The sequence below is a fragment of the Ornithorhynchus anatinus genome, chromosome 11, assembly GCF_004115215.2.
Source record: "Ornithorhynchus anatinus isolate Pmale09 chromosome 11, mOrnAna1.pri.v4, whole genome shotgun sequence".
Taxonomy (NCBI): Eukaryota; Metazoa; Chordata; class Mammalia; order Monotremata; family Ornithorhynchidae; genus Ornithorhynchus; species Ornithorhynchus anatinus.
The window spans coordinates 40,400,669-40,420,857 of record NC_041738.1 but is presented as its reverse complement, the minus strand read 5'-3'; the positions used below and the strand labels follow the sequence as shown (position 1 = coordinate 40,420,857).

The 20,189-nt window shown below is 45.1% G+C and overlaps 1 protein-coding gene across 2 annotated transcripts in view; it reads left to right on the top strand.

The window, feature by feature from the left end:
- TANGO6 (transport and golgi organization 6 homolog) overlaps nucleotides 1-16,692 on the top strand; it is a 110,944-nt gene extending 94,252 nt beyond the window's left edge. For both annotated transcript variants that reach the window (XM_007672519.4, XM_007672513.4), the window contains one exon: nucleotides 16,372-16,692. In XM_007672519.4, the coding sequence (XP_007670709.2) occupies nucleotides 16,372-16,548 (177 nt within the window). In that variant the 3' untranslated portion in view covers nucleotides 16,549-16,692. The remainder of the gene's footprint in view (nucleotides 1-16,371) is intronic.
- Nucleotides 16,693-20,189: the final 3,497 nt, after the last annotated feature.

Genomic DNA, 20,189 nt, shown 5'->3' with positions numbered 1-20,189 from the left:
ACAGGTGTTGTCTAATCTTCCCATAAGTATTTCTTAGGCCGAAGAGACCCTCAGCCTCTCTCTGTAGGCCATTATAAAGGTTTAGCATCATGATAGTCAAGAAGTGGTTTAAGCCCAAGTGGAATTCTTCCTGCTTTAGTTTAAGCTCCTTTCTCTTGTTTAGTCCTCGGTGGACATAGAGAACACCACATACCAGCATCATCGCCACCCTCCTCCAAAAACAAAACAAAACAAAAAAAAAACACCAACCCACCAAAAAAATACAAAACTCTTCATTTTCTTGAAGAAAGTGATTGCCATCTTTTAGCCATCTCTTCTCCAATCCCAGCAACCCCAATTCCTCAACCTTACCATGTAAAATGTACTTTCCAACTATTTTAATCATTATTGTTGTGCTTTTAAAACTCTTTACTAAAAAGCTTTTCATTGTCATTATGGGTTCTGCATACTAAGAATCTACCTGTAATTGGTTGAGTATTATTAAAGCTTATATATTTAATGTTTAATCAGTACTTTTGCTGCCTTAGATTTCTAACTTCACTTTCCTTAATTGTGCCCAGATATGGACCTACTTGAACAGAACCACTCCTCTCCTGTGCCTGCTCCTTACAGCCACTCTTCCTTGCCTCAGTTCATTGCTTGCAGCTCTCTCTACCATGCAGAAATTCCCTATCATACACTCTCCACTCTCTTTTCCCACTAGACCCCAGCTCTCACTCTTAGTTCCACTCAAGGTGACTTATTCACCAAGCTTCATTCTCTTCTCTCCTGCCGCCGACCTCTTGTTCATGCCCTTCCTTGGAGAACTCCCATGTCTTCAGATCCAACAGACCACAGCTCTCCCCCTTTTCAAAGCCATCCTGAAATTAAATCTCCTCCAGGAGGCCTTCCCTGATGCATTTCCAATCTCTCCTACCTGCCACATCAGCTTTTCTGTATTCACAACCTCCCCTATTGCCACTTACTCATATACTAAGGCACTAACTCATATATAGATCCCCTTTTTCTTCTTCTGCCTATATGTAAATTATTTCACTGTCTTTCTCCCCTGCTAGACTAGAAGCTCCTTGAGCGTAGGGATCAAGATCACCGACGGTGTTGTACTTTGTGTGTACTTTGTGTGTGCAGTAATCCACACACTGTATGCACTCAGTAAGTCCTATTGATCAGTAAGAGATGTTTTAGTTCTCCCGGCTCCAGCACCCCTCACCCCCACCGCCCCACCGAAATCTTTTATACTCTACTCAGATAGTCCACAGGCATCTTTCCCTGTCTCCTTTGCAGCCAGCTGCATTCTTCTCCTGACCCCAGCCACTACATGGAAATTTAGTTTTATCCTAGGAAGAGGTTGCCTCATAAGGGCAGGTGTTCCATGACTTCTAATTTTAGGTACAATTTCTTGAGGGGAAGGAGCTTCCAGCTAGGAAATAGAGGCTCCCTGAGCCATGTAGTTATTCGTTCATTCAGTCATTCAGTCATATTTATTGAGCGCGTACTGTGTGTAGAGCACTGTACTAAGCACTTGGAAAGAACAATTCGGCAACAGATAGAGACAATCCCTACCCAACAATGGGCTCGCAGTCTAGAAGGGGGGAGACAGACAACAAAACAAGTTGTCATGCATCAATAACATCAAAATAAATAAATAGAATTATAGTATAGAATAAATATATAGAATTATAGAACCTAATCCCACAAAAGAGTGGATTTAAGTTTTAGAGTCCACCCACTAAATACCTTGTCCCCTACTCTTCCCAGTGGTGCAGTGGACACCCAGCTATAAGCGGAGTCTTTTCTTTGCGTCTAGGAATTGGGAACACCCGGGTATGTGGTTCCCAGTTAGCACGTAGATACCTGAAAGAATCCTCAAGGCTGTGTGAGTGCACACACACCCCAGAAGTGTAAGCGCGATGGTGGAAGGGAGCAGATCACACTGGCCCATGCTGCACTGAAGAGATAAATGAAGATGAGAATCTGTGTAGATTTATCACTTTCTCATCATTTGGGGCGCTGGTAAAAGCATCCTTTAGCGCTCAGACTAATGTAGTCTGTAGTTGTTGAGGACTTCAGTCATCTGCCGAAACCACGGAGGTCCCCGCTCATCTCTTCTAAACACCCCCAGTCTAGAAGCCATCGAAACGGAAGCTCAGGTTATAAACCGTCCTTAGTTTTCGAAGAAAACAAAGGATGTGAAGGATGAAATTATGACTTCTCTTCCTGGTGTGTCCTTGAGGGCAGGTGTGTGAAATCTTGTAATCATGGGTGTGATTATAATCATGGCTGCTTTAATGAGAAGCAGAGAGAGCCACAAAGCTTTCGATCTGGGATTTGCTCTTTGTTTCTCTCTTTTGCCCTCAAGAGCTAAAGTGACAATGCCACTTCAGAGTCTGACTTGAAAAAAACCCCTCACACATTATCCATCCAGGAAATTGAGCGAGGGTTATGGTAATTGTCCTAGGTTTACCTATCCCAGACCCACTGGAAACTGAGGCTGGAAGAGGGTTTGATATTTAGTCTGTGCCACAGCACAAAGAATAAGTCATGAGTAAATGAACAGGCTGTTCAAAAAGTTTCCTGCCTTTTGTCGGTTTTTTTCATACCCTGAAAGTTATTCTAACATCATTTGGTGTGTGTTTTTACATTGTGTGCACAGTGAACTGGCCCAGCCTGTTTCCTTCCCAAAGCTATTCCCACAGTCGCTACTCCATAAACAGACAGAAGGTTCACTGTGGGGCACAATGAAAAGAACATTTATATGGAGTGGACTGGTATCCAGGTTATAATTATTTCTCTGCAGCCTTTGAAAAGATGGTCGTTGGAGTGCAAGCGGAGATGAAAACAAACAGAGCATCTCTTTTTCGGAGCAGAGAACAATTCCAGTCAGGCCTCGCTGCCCCTTTCTGCTTCCACCTCTGGAGCCTCGCTTTATTACCCTGTTGCTCCCTCCGCCCCATCGTATCCACCTTCACCCTCTCAGGGCAGCAGTTGACATCAAAATCTGACTTAAAGGCCTAAGGTTGCTCCACGGTTTACTCTGTTACTGTTGTTAGCAGTGACCAATTTATTATACACCCTAAGTATTTGGGGCACTGCTAGCTTCGTTAAAACAGACACAACCTTGATGATATTTGTAGTGTATCATTGGTTTAGTCATCGAATCATATTTATTGAGCTCTTACTGCGTATAGAGCACCTTACTAAGTGCTTGGGAGAGTACATTATAACAGACAAATTCCCTGCCCACAATGAGCAGGGAATTATAGAATTATTTATAGGATAGGATTTATAGGATTATCTATAGGATTAGGAAATGTGGCTTTCTCCCAACACATTCCTTCCCTTCTATTCACTGAAAGCACATTAATTGCTAGCATATGCTCTTTTGACTATTAATTGTATTTATTGAGCATTTACTGTGTGCAAGCACCGTACTAAGTGCTTGGGGGAGAGTACAATTTAGCGCAGAGAGCTAAGGGGCAACGGTTTGGCAGAGCAAATCCTTCCCTTTGGCTTCCTTTTATCCTATCAGATATAACCCTGAACTCTCCCTTTGGATGCTATTGCCTGAAGGGGCACTTATTATGGCAAGACAAGAACTGGGCCACCCCAGTGTACTTCTCCTTCATATTCTGCATTCAAAGACTTGGCCATACTGCTATGTCCCTTAGTATGGGTGTTTATTTCAGCATGTGTTCTAAAGCTTAGATCTTCATGTGATCCTTCATATCCTGCTTTAAAAAAATTCCCTCGCCCACACACCCACCCATGGCCCCTGAGCCCCCGCTGCAGATTGATTGGTATGCTTTTTTGCGTTTCATTTCATTCTCCCGTTTGTAATCGCTGCTCTCGCGGTCATTCACCTACTCTTCTTACATGAAACAGGATCAAATAAATAACCCATCTGGATTAAACTCGGACCCAGCACACCCACCCATGGCCCCTGAGCCCCCGCTGCAGATTGATTGGTATCTGGGTGCTGCCAAAGAGAGAGAGTGAAAGAGAGAGAACCCACAAGATCTGTACCTGAAGTGGCACAACCCAGACCCACACCCTAATCTTTAAAATGTTCCATGGCGGCTCACCTACTCGGAGCCTATGTCTCCCCAGAATCTCTGGGTCACAGCCCGAGCAACAGAGCAATCTAAACAAAATTTGCAGTTTGGATAATATTCCCTTATGAGCCCACACTGCGCCCTGTAGCATAGAAGAACAAAGTCTGGGTGGGGCCCATCTTAAGGGCCAAGACCGTCACTGCTGAGCAGAGCAGTTATGATCAGATTTCACTCACAACCTAATTTGCCATACATTTTTGCTCCCCCGGTAAAGAGCATGCTTATTATTGTCAAGACTAGAACCTTTTGAAAGACCCTGATGACGCAGTGACAGAGGAGGCAATTAGAGAAGTCCAGTAAGGGCCACGATCGGGTAGGGAGGCTTTTCAGATAAATGTGGTAGGCTTAGGGGAAGAAGGGAAAATTAAAGGATCATCTAATGGAGAACTAGGACATGCATTTCTGTACTGACAAAGGATCACTAAGCATGTCGCTGTACTAGGTTATTTCAACTTATTGATTGAGGTTTTAGTGATGGAGGTCTTTTCTTTAATTTCTTGAGTTCACTCTTGACAGAGTTCAAGCCACAGGCTCTGTTTACCGAGGGTCTGCATGACTGTACATATCATTGCCCCCAAAATATGAAAAAGTGGCTTCCCTAGGATCACCGTTTCTCTTTAATTGATTGATCATATTTAGTAAGCGCTCGCTATGTGCACAGCACAGTACTAAGCGCTTGGAAGAGTACAATATAACAGAGTCGTAGACATGTTCGCTGCCCAAAATGAGTTTACAGTCTAGAGTTAATTCAGAGACTTGAATTAAAAATGATCATCCTGGCCCCTTTTTGCAGTGGTTTAGGCCTCCTCCAACTTTGTTATTTTATTCCATAATTGTCCTTCAGTTGGGAACTATATAGAGTTTTATTAATCTGGAAGATGGAGTAAGATTATATATTCAGGAGAAGCTTGAGTGATAATGATCAACAGCATCCTAGAGCAGCTGTGCAATTTAATTTGGTAAGGATTCTTATGTTACTGTTGGCAGTGGACAAGAGTTGATGCAGAATTCTAGTTTCTGGGGCCAAGAGAGTGGGATTTCAGTAGCCACTTGCCTCCTCACCCAGATACCAGTTTATTCAGGGCTAGTAGAGAAGACCCTTGATTTTGTTCATTTTGCTACCAGTACAGTTTGGTTGTAGACACCTGACTGGTAAAATTAATATGTGTCTGTATATATGTATGAGACGGAGAGAGAGAAATAAACGTTTTTAAGTAGTTACAAGGCTGTTTTACCCTCTTCTTGCAGACCTGTTTCTTGGCAGGCTCCCTTTCCTTATCCTTCCCCCAGACACAGGCTAACACAAACGCAACTCACTTTTAAAACACTTTGCCTTGAGCTATAGTAAGCCATTTCACCCAAGGTTTTGTCCAAGCTTGTCAGCTAGTATAAATACCTTATTTTATGCCCCGGGGGACATTATTGCGTAATAAGTGCCCCCCCAAACCTTAAATTAAAATGATATTCTGCTCAATGAGAGAGAGTCAGGGGAGTAGGGAGATCAGCCAAGTTAGAGAAGAACAGTAAAGAGAGCATTTTGGACAGCAGCAGCAGATCCAGGGAACACAACAGTTTCAGAGACTGGATTTTCGTATCCCTGGTCCGACCCCCAACAAAGATGGAGGAAGAGGTAACTATCAGCTTGTCTTTCCTACTAGACTTGTAAGCTCATTTTTTAAAAGAATGGTATTTGTTAAGCACTTACTGTGTACCAAGCACTGTGTAAGTGCTGGGTTAGTTACAAATTAATTAGCCTGGACACAGTTCCTGTTCGTCATTGGTCTCGATCTAAGAATAAAGGTGAATAGGTGTTTAATCTCCATTTTTACCATTGAGAAAACCGAGGCGCAGAGAAGTTTAGTGGCTTGCCCAAGGTCACAAAGCAAGCACTTGGCAGAGCTGGGGTTAGGACCCAGGTCCTTTGACTCCCAGGCCCATAATCTTACCACTAGATCATGCTGCTGCTCAAAGGCATTAAACTTCTTTATCACCCTCAAGCGTCTCATACAGTAGGCTGTACTCATTAGTCATTCAATAAAATGATTGTGATGATGATTAAGCAGGAGGCAGGGCCTGGGAGAACCAAAGAGAACAGGTGTGGTCTGCATAAAAGTTACATTCCCCCCCAAGAATTTTAGCCAAAGGGAATTTATCCTATGAGCATAAGAATAGTAGTAGCCCACTTTGAGTGTTGCACTGTAGTAGATACTTGGTAAGTACAGAATAATGCAATAATAAGTTCCCTGCCCAAAGGAGCTTGACACTCAAATGGAGAGAAGACAAATATAACAATATTTTTGAGTAGAGTAGTTCTTTCCTAATTCGGCTTTATTGTACTCTCCCAAGCTCTTAGTACAGTGTTCTACACATAGTAGGTGCTCAATAAATACCACTGATTGATTGATTTCCTGATTTTACGGATTGGAAATCTGAGACATTATACGATTTGCCCTAAGTCACTCAAGGTTACAGATTTAGGAATACAGCATGAGGCTGGACTCTCAATTCTCTGTTCTGACTGCCTGATTGTAGATTCTCCACCTTTCCCACTGATAAGCAGAAACTAAGTGCCAGGTTGGAAGCCCTATCACTGGCTAGTACCCTATCTTTTCATTTTTGCATAACTATTTGCATATATCTGCATAAGTACATATAAATTTGTTCTTCCCTTTTGCATTTAGACTTAATTTTACTCACTTTAGGGTTGTCATTCTTGTAGACTTTTCTTCATTTTTCCTTGTCATTTTTTTTTCATTCCTTCAAACAGGTGGTGAGGGAAGAGGACTTGGTTCTTCCCTTCCCACAAAACACACGCACCCACTCTCCCTTTTCTGAAATCACCGAGTGTGTAGTAAGGTTTTCCCTTTAGCATTGGGGTACCCCCAAGGAACAGATTGAAATGTTTCAGTCCTATCATCATCTCTTCTGAGGGAGTTGAAATCTTTTTAAAAAGAGCAGAGACAAATGGTAGGTTTGGCTGAGCGGATTTCTTTTCCATCATGATCTCTCTTTGGACCCCTAAAGCTCAGGCAGAACAGAAGAGTACAATACATAAAGAATGGAAAGGAACTAAAAGTTCAGTTCACCACAAGTATTTTTCTTAGGTGAATAGATTCATAACTCAGACAAGTCAATACATTGCAAAATCAGTATTCTGTACTGTTTCCTCAGTAGGGAAGAACCAGCCAGGTTGGAGTAAACGTACGGTTAGTTGGCACAGTGGAGAATTCAGATATCAGGGGAGTAGAGTGTTCCTACTCAATGCTCCTTTGTCTAAAGCATTCAAACTCAGAGCAAATCTGCCTAAGAACCCATTTAAATTTTTCTTAAGAGTTGGGTTTTGGGTTTTTTTTTTGGTTTTTTTTTAAACCACAGGCCACCTTGGCAAAGGAAGGGCATTTGGGGGCAGGGGGAAAGGATTATACTTTAGGAGGGAAAGGACTATCAAACCGGAAGGATACCTTGTAGAGGAGTTGTTGCCAGTGAGCTTGAGTCACCAAACTCTTTGTGATTTCCCTGGCTCCAAACACAATTGCCTTAAACTTGGGCTTATCTCTAGATGATTATCTTTAGCAGGGATCCAACTGCTCAAGTAAGGAACAAAGGAACAAGAACTGGAATGGGAGCCCCTTTGAGGAGGAGTTGCCTAACCAGCAGTCCCCGGCAGAGAAGGCCAGGGACATTCCCTCAGAGCTTTCCAGTATCTGCCATTGCAGTGAGTGGGGTTCACGGCCTCTCAGATCCTTAAGCTTGAACAATAGACTCCCCAAACTCCCTGATTTCCTAAGAGAAGTAAGTCTAAATCTGTTTCCTCTGCCGGGAATGTGAATTTCTCCTTAAGGGAAATCCCGAAAACACTGTTTCATTTGGAGAGCTCATTCTCTGTCCTTGTGAACTGGGAGAGGGAGAAATTCTGAGAACCCATAACACATGACAGAAATCCTTATATTATTGGAAACCTGCTTGGATTTGCTTGAAAATTTGGGGTGTACAGATTTGACTCTAGACGCTTCCCAAGTATGTGCAAAGGAGGTCCACTCACTTATTATTATTGTAAAGGCAAGGAGAGATTACCTCCACAGAATACCAGGTAAATTTTCATGTCAGCCCATTGGATGGGACTTCTGGGAGGGAGTTATTCCTTTCTATATAAATGTAAATGTACTTTGGCTCAAGCTGCCTCCCTGCAACCCAGAACCCCAGAAAACCTTTCTTTGGTGAAGAGCTAGTGATTTGGGAATGACTACCTCTTCCCATGCTCTAACAGTCCCCTTTTTTTCTCTCCAATCTTTTCTCCTCTAATGAAAGCCATTTGAAGCAGCCCCGGATACCTAGTAAGCCAATTTGCTCCTTTCGATGATATCTGGGGCAATGTTTAACTCTAAATGTAACAGGATCAAGAGAAACCTAACTAGGGGTTAGAGCTCAACCCCTCTACTGTGGGAATTGCATTTTACTGAACACATTTGTTTCCTTTTAGACTCAAGCCCTCTTGTGGGCAGGGATTGTGCCCTTGTACTTTGATTTGCACACTTCGTTTACCCTCTCCCTCAGCCCCCCCCCGGCACTTAAGTACATATCCGTAATTTATATTAATGCCTGTATTCCCCTCTAGGCTGTAAGCTTATTGTGGGCAGGGAACGTGTCTATCAACTCTGTTATATTGTACTCATCCAAGTGCTTAATACAGTGCTCTGCACACAGTAAGCGCTCAGTAAATACGATTGATTGGATAAATACCCATAATTGAAGGATCAACCAACCCCTCTGCCTCCCGTAGTTCCACCCCTCTCCACCCTCCCAAATCAATCTAATAAATCTGTTTTTAAAAAAGTCTATCTTATATTACATTCCTGTAATGTGGTGCTTTCAACTCTTGGAGTCATTTTCATAATTCTTTGTAGAACATTAAATCCTAAAGTGTTAAAGCCACAATAGTAATTATCAAATTACAAGACGCCTGCCTCTTCTTCCACCCTCTCACCATCCCCTGCCACCCTCCTTGTGTTCTTATTTTACTTACACTCTTTCTCTTCCCTTCATGCATATATTCTTGTGAATGCAAATGTGTGTATATGAGAATACACAATGTGTGTGTATGTAATATGAACATGTGCTTGTGTGCATGGGAGGGTGTAACTGAATCATCTTTGTGGGTGTGAATGAATGTGTGTTTATGTAGCAGCTTCCGGAACTGAGGCCTAGTTTTGTTGGAGAGAGCATTTAGGTACTGGGGGAAGCAGCAGAAATTCCTCAGTCCCTCAAATCAAACTCTAGGCCTCCCACCCCCATCAGATTTCCCCAGAGTTCTCTCAAGATGGTTGTGGGCAGGGAATGTGTCTGTTATATTGTTATACTGTACTCTCCCAAGCACTTAGTACAGTGCTCTGCACATAGTAAGGGCTCAATAAATATGATTCATAGAGGATATAGCATATGCATGTTGGAGAAGTCAGTAGTACCCATTTCTTGAAGCCCCCCCTTGCCCTCATGAGCAATACAGAGAATGGTATGGGGAGGGGAGAGAGCCAGAAATCCCTGCTCACCCTAGCATCTCATCTCCAATTTCCAGAGGTTGGCCCAGTTCCATCCTAGCGCCAGTAATATAGCTCTGGACCAGAGCTGGCCTAGGGGATTGCCAAACCTAATCAGGACCCAGGTTCCACTTCGGAGTATAGAGCCTGCCCCCCACCAAAAGATCCTCTCAGGGGCCACTCTAGATCCCCAGAAAATCTATGAATCAAGCAATCAGTCTTCCACCATACAGGTCAGGTTCCTCAGGAAATTCACCTCTAGAATTTACCTCAGTGATGGAATTTTGAAATGCAGCCTGTCACTTGACAGACCTCTTCTGAAACAAGCCCGCTTGCTATACTAGGCTGTGCTCCCCTCAGCAGGGTATCTGCTTTGAGGTGATTAAGGGCAGAGAAAATGAAGATCCCAGTCCCTAAGCGATGGTAATTGTGAGTAGTTTGAATGCCGAGATTATGTGACTCTTCCATCTAGTTGCCCTTTAGGAAGAGGGAGGAATACCAATCTCCAGAAAGCAGCAGGCTGCTGCCTTTGCATATACCCTGCCATTTCCCTACCTCCTTTGTTCTGTTTCTGTGCCTGTGGGGGTGCAGAGAAGCTGCTGCAGTGCTCCTCTGATTGCTATTTAAAGACATGCAGTCTGATGCAGCTCCTGCTGCAACGCAAGGTTGTATCCGGCCCCTCCCAAGACTCATGCAAGACCCAAAGAGCATTTTGCAGCAGGACAGACTGAGAGGTTCTACCACATTAGCTGCATTATTCTGACTTCCTTTCTCACTTAGGGAACCCGAACTATCACCCCAACAAGGGTTAATTGCCACCTGCCATTTTCAGCTTTGTCCCCTCTTCTTCTCAGCTGCTCTGCTGCCCCAGTAGCTATTTTGGCTCTTCAACGGTTAATCCCTTTCTCCTCATTCCCTCCTTCCTCAATGAAGGTAGCTGGCAACACTCCCTTTGTCAGAGTCTGCAATCAGCACTTCCGTAACTCTCCCCATTTGTCATAGACAGATTCAATCCAAAAAGGATTAAACCGCAGGAATTCATCTTCAGGTTTAACAGAGAAAATACGTAGAAAAGAAAAGATGGTTTAGCGGTCCAGGCACCTTTGGTTAATACTACTATGTTAAGCTTAGATGCAGAATATTGAGCATGCTCTTTTGGACAGGAATGGGGGAGACTGATTCAGACCATTTAATAGCTTGCTTCTTTTTTCTAACCTGCAGCTGCCGTCACTGCTAATATATGAAACCGTCTCAGAATCAGAGCTGGTCAGGTCTTCCAGGTGCTTTTAGATCCCCAAGCATGATCCTCCTACTCACCCGTCCCACGGCTATTTCTTCCCAACTCACTGCCTCACATAAGTCTATGCTTCACCTGTTTCATTCTCCCTGCCACTCTCTATCCTCTCCCCTCACACTTCCATCATCTCCTCAATCCTGACTCTATTGTAATGACAGCTCTTGGTCTCCGAATTATCAAAAAAAATGGTTCAGAAAGACTAGAAGGTGATGTTTATCTCTCACTTCAGTTATCTAAGAAACGACATCGCCGAAGAGGTTAATTGTATTTGAGAAACCTTGGTGTGAGGGTTGTTTTTTTTCAGTTTTTGAACTCTTTCTTTCTGATAAAAGCCAAAGATATTAGAGATGGACTATTCTCCATCTAACTCATCCCCTATTCTCCATCTAACTCATCCCTGGGATACCTTGCTCCTTCCATATGGTATATTTGTGTGTATGAGGCAGGGGGCAGGGTTGTTGTTCTAGTGACTGTAACTGAAAACTGAGAGAGATGCTAGTCTAACTTCAATTTCTGAGGGAACTAACCCTTTTAGCCATTCATAACCCCTTACGATCCTTGGGTGTACTAGGACAAGAACTTTGAAAGAGATTAAATTTGCCAGTTTCTTAGGGGTTAGTGTCATGCATTCTAATTAAATGTTTCTGTGCCTAAGGGTGTGGATGTATGTCTAATGGCTGATTTTTTCCTCTTCTCAGCCAAATCCATCTCCAAAGATTAGCCCTCTTCTTGGAATTTCACTCAGGAAAACACCAGCCATGCCGTTTTCAAGATCGGCCCAGTGATCTGCCCAGTCGATGCTTTGTCTCCCAACAGTGGCGACGGGATGTTTGGAGTAATAGTGTAATGGTTGACCAGGTCCTTGCTAGCCATCAAAACAGTTAAAATAGGCCATTTTAACATCCGTCTCTTTCACTCTAATAGCCAACTCTGGATCTCTTACTAGAATTTGTATCCAAACACTTCTTAAATCTATGGATGTTTTCAGCCTGCACAGTTTCTTGAGGTAGTAGATGCCATATATTTAACCACTCACTATGTGAAAAGGAGTTCTTTCTCTTTGTTTTGAATGTGCCATCGTCAGCCTTAGTGGGTTCACTTCAATCATATTCCCTCTCAGCCGGTATCTTTCCAATACCGCTAGCACAGTACTAAAAAGTTCTAATCCTTTTGGTCTGTCCTCATATGGAGTAACTTCCTCATTGCCCTTCTCGGGGCCATCTCCACATTTATTTCTTAAGATGCAGCCACTAGAATTTTATGCAGTATTCTAGGTCTGGTCGTATTGTCGTTTTAAGTAATGGAGGAACTCCCTTTAGTTTGTTTGTTACACCCTTCTTCCTGGTGACCTTTTAGGCTGCCAATTCTGAATTGATCTGCTGATGGGCATTCAGAATAACATGGGAAGCAACGTAGCTTAGTGGAAAGAACACAAGTCTGGGAGTGAGAGGACCCAGGTTCCAATCCAGGCACCACCCCATGCTTGCTGTGTGACCTTGGGTGATCTATGTAACTTCTCTGTGCCTCTGTTCCCTCAGAATGGGGATTCAGTACCAGTTCTCTCTTCTACTTAGACTGTGAGCTCCATGTGGAACCTGATTACCTTGTGTCTACCCCAATAATAATGATACCAGTAATAATAATAGTGATGGTATTTGGTAAGCCCTTACTCTGTGCCAGGCACTGTTCTAAGCTGTGGGGTAGATATGAATTAATTGGACTGGACCGCAGTCCCTGTCCCACATAGGATTTGCAGTCTTAATGCCCATTTTACAGATTAGGGAACGGAGACACAGGGAAATTAAATGACTTGCCTAAGGTCACATGGTGGATATGTGGCAGAGCTGAGATTAAAACCCAGGTCCTTCTGCCTCCCAGGCCTGTGCTCTATCTACTAGGCCACACTGCTTCTCTAGTAATACTAACACCACCACCAACAAATTCTGTTGGCACGCCACCGATCAATCAGTCCATTCCACTAAACTAGAGTGAGGTGTGGTGGTGTGAAAGGGCTTGTTTCTTTTAACCACCCACCGCTATATGGCAAGATGAATGTAGGCTGCCATTCCCTGCCAGTCCTCCGGCTCTGCCTTCTATGGGAGGGGAACAGCAGATGTTCTGAACCGTTAATGAGAGGTTTCCTAGGGAGGATTGCCTGCATCCTGCCCACCGCAGAGGCTTCTGTATATAACTTTACCTTTGAACTCTCCTTGTAGGCGGCCTGTGATCTGGGGGATTTGGGGACAATCCCTCCCTGTCATGGCGCTTTGATCCATGGGGAGTCCAGAGGAAGTACTGTGATATCTGGGATTCCGGGAGTTACCGGGATTGAGTGAGGAGGTGTAGCAGGGTTAGTTCCAAAGATTGAGTTTGTAATTAAAAAAGGAGATTTTCTTGACATTGGGTTGCCTAAAAGAGAGCTCCTGCAGTGGGCTCTTAGCCGGGCAGCTGGTGCTAGGGGCCCCTAGGGTATTCTGAGGTAGCTTGCACTCAATTGCACTGGGCTGACCGCTGCTTGGCCTACAATGTTCAGAGATTTGAACTAAATCAACCCAAGCCCTTGCTCCATTTTCAGTGCTTCTGCTCTGTTTTGACCCCTTTGTCCTTATTCTCCCCTTTTTCTTCCATGGTGGGGTTTACAGTAAGTTCAGACCTTGCCCTCTGCGGAGAGGGGTCACTGCAGCATCTGACTTGGAGCCCTTCCCTTCTGCTCCTCCACCAGGAGCAGTTTAACAGCGTTTTGAAAGGGAATAAGCCTTGCGGTTTTCTGGCTGTGTAACCAAGCCTCAAAGGAGACTGGAGATCAGGCTATCAAGGGGCTTACCATGAAGGCTGGGCACAGGGTATCTGGCTTCTGCAAGATTCATTCATTCATTTATTCATTTAGTCATATTTTTTGAGCGCTTACATGTGCGGAGCACTGTACTAAGAGCTTGGGAGAGTATAAAGCGGAGAATGGTTGTGCTAATCTTATAGGAGTCTCTGGGACAGGAAAAGTTATGCCTTTGGGTATCTAATACTCTTTCATCTGGATAACTTGGTGGAGAAAAAGAGCTTCACTAGCAAAATGGAAGGTCAAGACCTTGGTTGGCTGGGAGAAGGTAAAACTGGGGCCTTTGGTGTTGTAATTTCTAAGGGATGTGCCCATAATTTCCCAAGGCAACAGCAGGAGGAAAAATTGGAGCTAGAGGAGAAGCTGGGGAGGGGAGGGAAAAGCAGCTAGAGCAAATATTTGGTTGGGTAAAGTACACAGAGAGCCCCAAACGCTGGGGTGCAGGCAACTGAGCTGGACACATCCCTTGTGGGGCTCACAGCCTCAATCCCCATTTTACAGATGAGATTGAGGACTCCGGAGGATCTGGGTTGCTGAGGGCTCTAGACTCCTGAGGTTCTATGTCACTGAGGTTCTAAGTCGTTGAAGCTCTAGACTCCTGAGGTTCTCGGTCACTGGGACTCTAGGTTCCTGAGGTCCCAGACTTCCAAGGTTCCTGCCTCCTGAGTTTCCGGTCTATTGGGGGTTCCATCCTCCAGGGGATCTACACTCCTGAAGCTCTAGATCACTGAAGTTCTATATGACCAAGGTCCCCAACTCCTGGGTTTCCAGTCTCCTGCGTGTTCCCACCCCCTGAGGTTCAAGATCATGGAGGTTCTAGGTACCCGAAGTCTCTGGCTCCTGAGTTTCCGATTCTTGGGTCTTACTGCATCCTCTCTCCTTCTCCCTCCTGGAGACTCCAGGTTCCAAAAGCCTCCAGAACCTTTAGATCACTGGCTCCCAAGTTTCTAGTTTCTTGGGTGTTACCACCTCCCGGATCATTGGAGTTCTCGACTTATGAGGTTTTAGATCATTGAGGTGCTAGACTAGCCAGGTCCTAGTTCATCAAGGTTCTAGACTCCTGAGGTTCTAGGTGTCTGAGTTCCCCACTCCAGCTCCCGGAGGCTCTAGGTTCCCGAGGCGACTCCAGCATCCAGGGCCTCCAGCTCCCAGAGGCTCTAGGTTCCTGAGGCAGCTCTGGCATCTAGTGGCTCCGGCGCCCCCGAGGCTCTAGGTTCCTTCCATACCCAGTCTTAGTGCCTGCACCGTTGAGGTTCTAGATCACTGAGGCTCTAGAGCATTGAGGTTCTAGGTCACTGAGGTTCTAGATCACTGAGGCTCCAGAGCATTGAAATTCTAGGTCACTGAGGTTCCAGAGCATTGGGGTTCTAGGTACCCGAGGTTCTATACTCCAGCTCCCGGAGGCTCTGGGTTCCCAAGGCAGCTCCAGTGCCCCAAGGCTCTAGGTTCCCAGGGCGGCTCTGGCATCCGGGGGCTCTGGCACCCCGAGCCCTCTAGGTTCCTCCAGTGTCCTGAGGCTCTAGGTTCCCGAGTCAAGGTTCCTCCCATGCTCAGGGGCTTTAGATCATTGATGTAATAGACTAGTTAGGTTCTAGATAGCTGAGGTTCTAGAACACCAAGGCTCGTGAGGTTCTAGGTCACCGAGCTGGCCTTGTGGTGTTCTAGATGATTGGAATTCTAGATGCCTGAGGTTCTAGACTCCAGTTCCCAGAGGCTGTAGGTTCCCAAGGTGGCTCCAGTGCCTGGGGCCCCTAAGTTACAGAGGTTTTAGATCATCAAGGTTCTAGACTGCTGAGGTTCAAGATCACTTAAGACCCACTTATGGCTGAAGCAAGAAGTAGAAACAGCATGGCCAGAGGAGCAGTGTGGCCTGGTGGAAAGAGCACGGGCATGGGAGATAGAGGACCTGGGTTCTAATCCCAGCTCCACCACTGGTCCGCTGTGTGGCCTTGGGCAAATCATTTAACGTCTTTGTGTCTCAGTGACCTCATCTGAAAAATGGGGAATTAAGACTGTGAGCCCCATGTGGGACAGGGATTGTGTCCAACCTGATTATCTTGTGTCTACCCTGGTGCTTAGTATAGTGCCTGGAACCTAATAAGCAATTAATACCATTCAAAAAACTCAATTACTAAAAGTAATTCACTGAAAGGTCAAAACCTAATGAGAAAATATTCATGGTATCTTGAGTGAAAGGCTAAAAAGAAGAGAAGTGAAGCGATTTGCCCAAGGTCACACAGCAGGCAAGTGGAGGAGCCGGGATTAGAACACATGACCTCTGACTCCCTGGCCCGTGCTCTTTGCACTAGGCCACATTGCTTCTCTATATGGATTTGGGGAGAGGAGAACTATGGAGGGTGGAAGAACAGCCACCAGCCCACCTGCAGCAGGCACCCATCGTGGCTTCTGAGCAGAAGTGTTTACGGGATTCCGGTCACTGAAAAATTTGCCGTAGAGCACTAAGGTTCTTCAGACAGAGTTACTTAATAAGTCTAGGAAAACAGGCGCCGGTTGGCTCACAGGAAGGTAAGTAAGACCGTACTTAGAGAATCCATTCCGTCAGCCTAATTTTCATGGTCGTGTCTCTCCCTGCAGGTGCTAAGAGATGTCCTGAGGGACTTGTACCACCTGTTGAAGCACGTTGTTCGTTCCGAGCCAGATGAAGTGGCCAAACTTCACGCCCAGCTGGCCTTAGAGGAGCTGAGAGGAATTATGAGAGGAATCCTCTTCCCCCCACAGACACTGGAGAAGAAGATAGTCATCCTGCCATAGGGAGACATCACCCAGAGCCTGCCGGGGGGCTATGCAGACAACAGGACCAAGGCTCACCAGCAACCTAGAGCGGTCCTTTGGTCGCTCAACCTCACTGTCTCTTCTGCGCTAATAAAGTGTAGCTCGAGAGGGTTTCCTGTCTAATTGTCGCTTGGATCTTCAACTCGACTCTGTTAGGTTTACTTTTTCAAACAATCTCCCTGGCACCCAAGCTGACGACGTGGGACTGGCCCAGATTTCGGGACTCCCTTCCACCACCCAAAAAATGGCTGATGGGGAAGGGGGACTCATCACGGACATGCTGGGAAGCCTAGAACCAGGCAGTCAGTCTGCAGCAGCTAAAAGAGAGAGGTTCCAGTGCCCTCTCCACTGCCGCTTCCCCATCCCCGGGCAGTCGCCTTGCCCTCCTCTGGACCAGCACTGGTTGGGGGCTGCTTGCCAGGGGCTGCACCCTGGGGATTTCCACACTGCCGCCCTCATATAGTTCCCCAGAGCCCGAAACCTCCAGGAAACAGCCCACGGGGGCGGCAACAGCATTGATGGGAACAGGGCTGGCAGCTTTAAGACGGGGCAACCTCGTCACCTCTCTCACCCTCTTCTCCCCACTTAAGTGCTGCCGCCAGACAGGCCAGGTGGAAGTCGTCAGGGTGAGTAGTGAGTGAGAAGGTTTGGAAAAGAGTATGCTTACAGGGGATGTCGGGGTGGGTAGTTTTTACCTGTCTTGCCCTGTCTCACAGCTCTTCAACTTTCTGTGTCTTTCTCTCGGTCTCCCCTCCTATTCCTGCCTTTCCCCGCTTCCTAATCGTGAATGATTAATGAATAATCGTGAACCCCACTCTGAGCTTTAGAAAATGTGATCTCTTTGCTTTGTTTCCTACTGTATCTAGCATGGGTGTGCAGTAGGGAGGAAATGAATAACATTCATGCCATGATGACCCAGTAGGGGCTACAGTAGATACATGTTGAGGTGGAAATGGAAATGGCTCACAGGCTACATTATTAGAAAGAGGTGGTCAAACACTCTTCTCTCTACTCAGTAGTCATTGGCTGTGTTAGAAACTGTTGAAAAAATAAGGTGCTGCCACCTGAAATTCACTCGGTGGAGTAAAATACTCTTTGCTGGAATGAATACTTGTTCTGGGTCCTGTTGGTTTCCTCACTGGTGAGACGGAGGATTTGGCGTGGAAAAGAAGGGCAGTAATAATGATCGGGCTGCTGCTTCTAATGTAGCAAAAGAGAATGGACATGCTCACTTTAAATTGCTGTTCTCCAGATAAGAAAAATTACCTGTATCCTTCTTCATGGGCCTTTAATCTGCCCTTCTTTCTGCCAAATAAATGGGACTGAGAGGAAGTAGATAAGAATAAGTTATCGGCATATTCTTCCCTCTGCTGTGGGAACATGCAGGTAGGTACATGCTGATGATGATGATGGTATTAGTTAAGCACTTACTATGTGTCAAGCACTGTTCTGAGTGCTGGGGTAGATACAGGCTAATCGGGTTGGACATAGTCCCTGTCCCACATGGAGCTCACAGTCTTAATTCCCATTTTACATATGAGATCAGTGAGGCACAGAGAAGTTGTAGACTTTCCTAAGGTCAAATAGCAGACAAGTGGCAGAGCTGGGATTAGAACTCAGGTCCTTTTGACTCCCAGGCCCATGCTCTCTCCACTAGGCCCTGCTGGGGATCAATATTCTGGAAATTGCAGTACATGTTTCAGAGTTAAGATGCCACTGTAATATTAGGTCTGAAGAAATCATTTCAAATATGAAAGTGGCTCCACTTCCCCTTTTCTTTTGCTGCAGTTATTCTCCCCTTGGATAATTCTGATGATCTAAAGTTTAGACTAAGGGACATTTGGGGAGCAGCATGGCCTAGTGGAAAGAGCCTGAGCCTGGGATTCAGAGGACCTGGGTTCATAATCCTAGCTCCACTGTGTGTGACCTTGGGCAAGTAACTTAACTTCTGTGCCTCAGTTACCTCATCTGTAAAATGGGGATTCAATCCCTGTTTTCCCTCCTACTTAGATTGTGAGCCCTGTGTGAGACAGAGACAGTGTCTGACCTGATTATCTCGTATCTTCCCTGGTGCTTAGGACATAGTAAGCGCTTAACGAACACCAATTTTTTGGAGAAGAAAGTTGAAATAAATTATAAAAATGCCAGGAATTGCTTAAAGTAAAAATAAAGCAGTGGAAGTGACAGACTTTGAGACGTGCTCTCAATTACCATATTTTTCTACCGCACCTCTCCCTTGCCCTTCCCCCAGGTCTCCATATTTTTTACCACTCCAACTGGCCATTGCCCATCCACCTCATCTGGGAGACAAAACCTGATGGGCCTATCCACAGACCTATTTAAGACTCATCCTTCCTTCCTTCACATTGAGGCATGTTTCCAGTCTATATGGCTCACTGAGGCCAAGATAAGCACTGGATGCATCTAAAATAAACTTGCCTTGACAGCTTCTTGGTACATGCAAAAGGTATCAGTCTTTTCTTTATTTTAGTTTCACTCTTCCTGCAAAGTAATTTATTCTGGGGTATTTCAATGTCACTCAGTAGCATTTACTGAGCACTTACTCTATGCCAAAGCTGTAAAAGCTTACTCTGTAAAAGAATCAAAGATAATACCAAGCAAGAGTGCAGGTTTGAGAGAAGGGGAGGATGATGGTGTTGTCAACAGTGATGGGAAAACGGAGTAGATTTGGGAGGGAAGATGAGTTCAGATGAGAGAGGATCAGAGAAGTCAAATGACTTTCCTTACATAATAATAATTGCGGTATTTGTTAAATGCTTTCCATATGCCAAGTACTGTATTAAGCGCTAGAGTGGATTCAGGGTAATCAGGCCGGACTTTCATGCCCTGTCCCACGTGAGGCTCGTCCCCTAAGTAGAAGGGAGAACAGATATTGAACCTGACTTGCCCGAGTTCACATAGAATTTCTTATCTCAGGAAGTGATATGGGCCTAAAATGTTAACTGGTTCAGAAGGACTCTGAACAGATATTGTGGATGAAAGGTTCAAAATGGGTTACTTGCAGAAAAGTAAGAGATGGTAGTTGGTCCATCCCTAAACATTAGGTTGAATGTCAAGGAGGGCTATAACCACATGATTCCTCAGAGCATCCTGTTGCTTGGTGAACCGTTCAAAGCAGGCAGTAATGGCATTTCTTGTGTTCATGAATTGGTTGACCATGCCGTGACGTTGGCTTTTTCTATCCCCAGTTCTAGATGTCTAATTCAAATCAGAATTCCCCTATTCCGCTATTCTCTGCTTCTGCACCATCTCAGCTGGGCGAGGAGATGATGCCGTCGTCATTCATGCTCTCAGCACAGTTTGAGATGATATCTGCCAGTTTCAGTTGATAGAGTGGAGCAGAATCCACAGGATGGACACATAACGTCACGGGTGGAAAGAGAGATTTGAGCTGCAATCTAATCACTTTACAAGTTGATCAGACTTTGGGGCCCCATTTGGACAATAATAATAATGATGGTATTTGTTAAGCGCTTACTATGTGCCAAGCACTGTTCTAAATGACCAATAGCCTATTCGTCACATATGAATTTGGGTCTGTACCCTTTATGCGTGGCTTAGTGAAAAGAGCACGGGCTTGGGAGTCAGAGGACATGGGT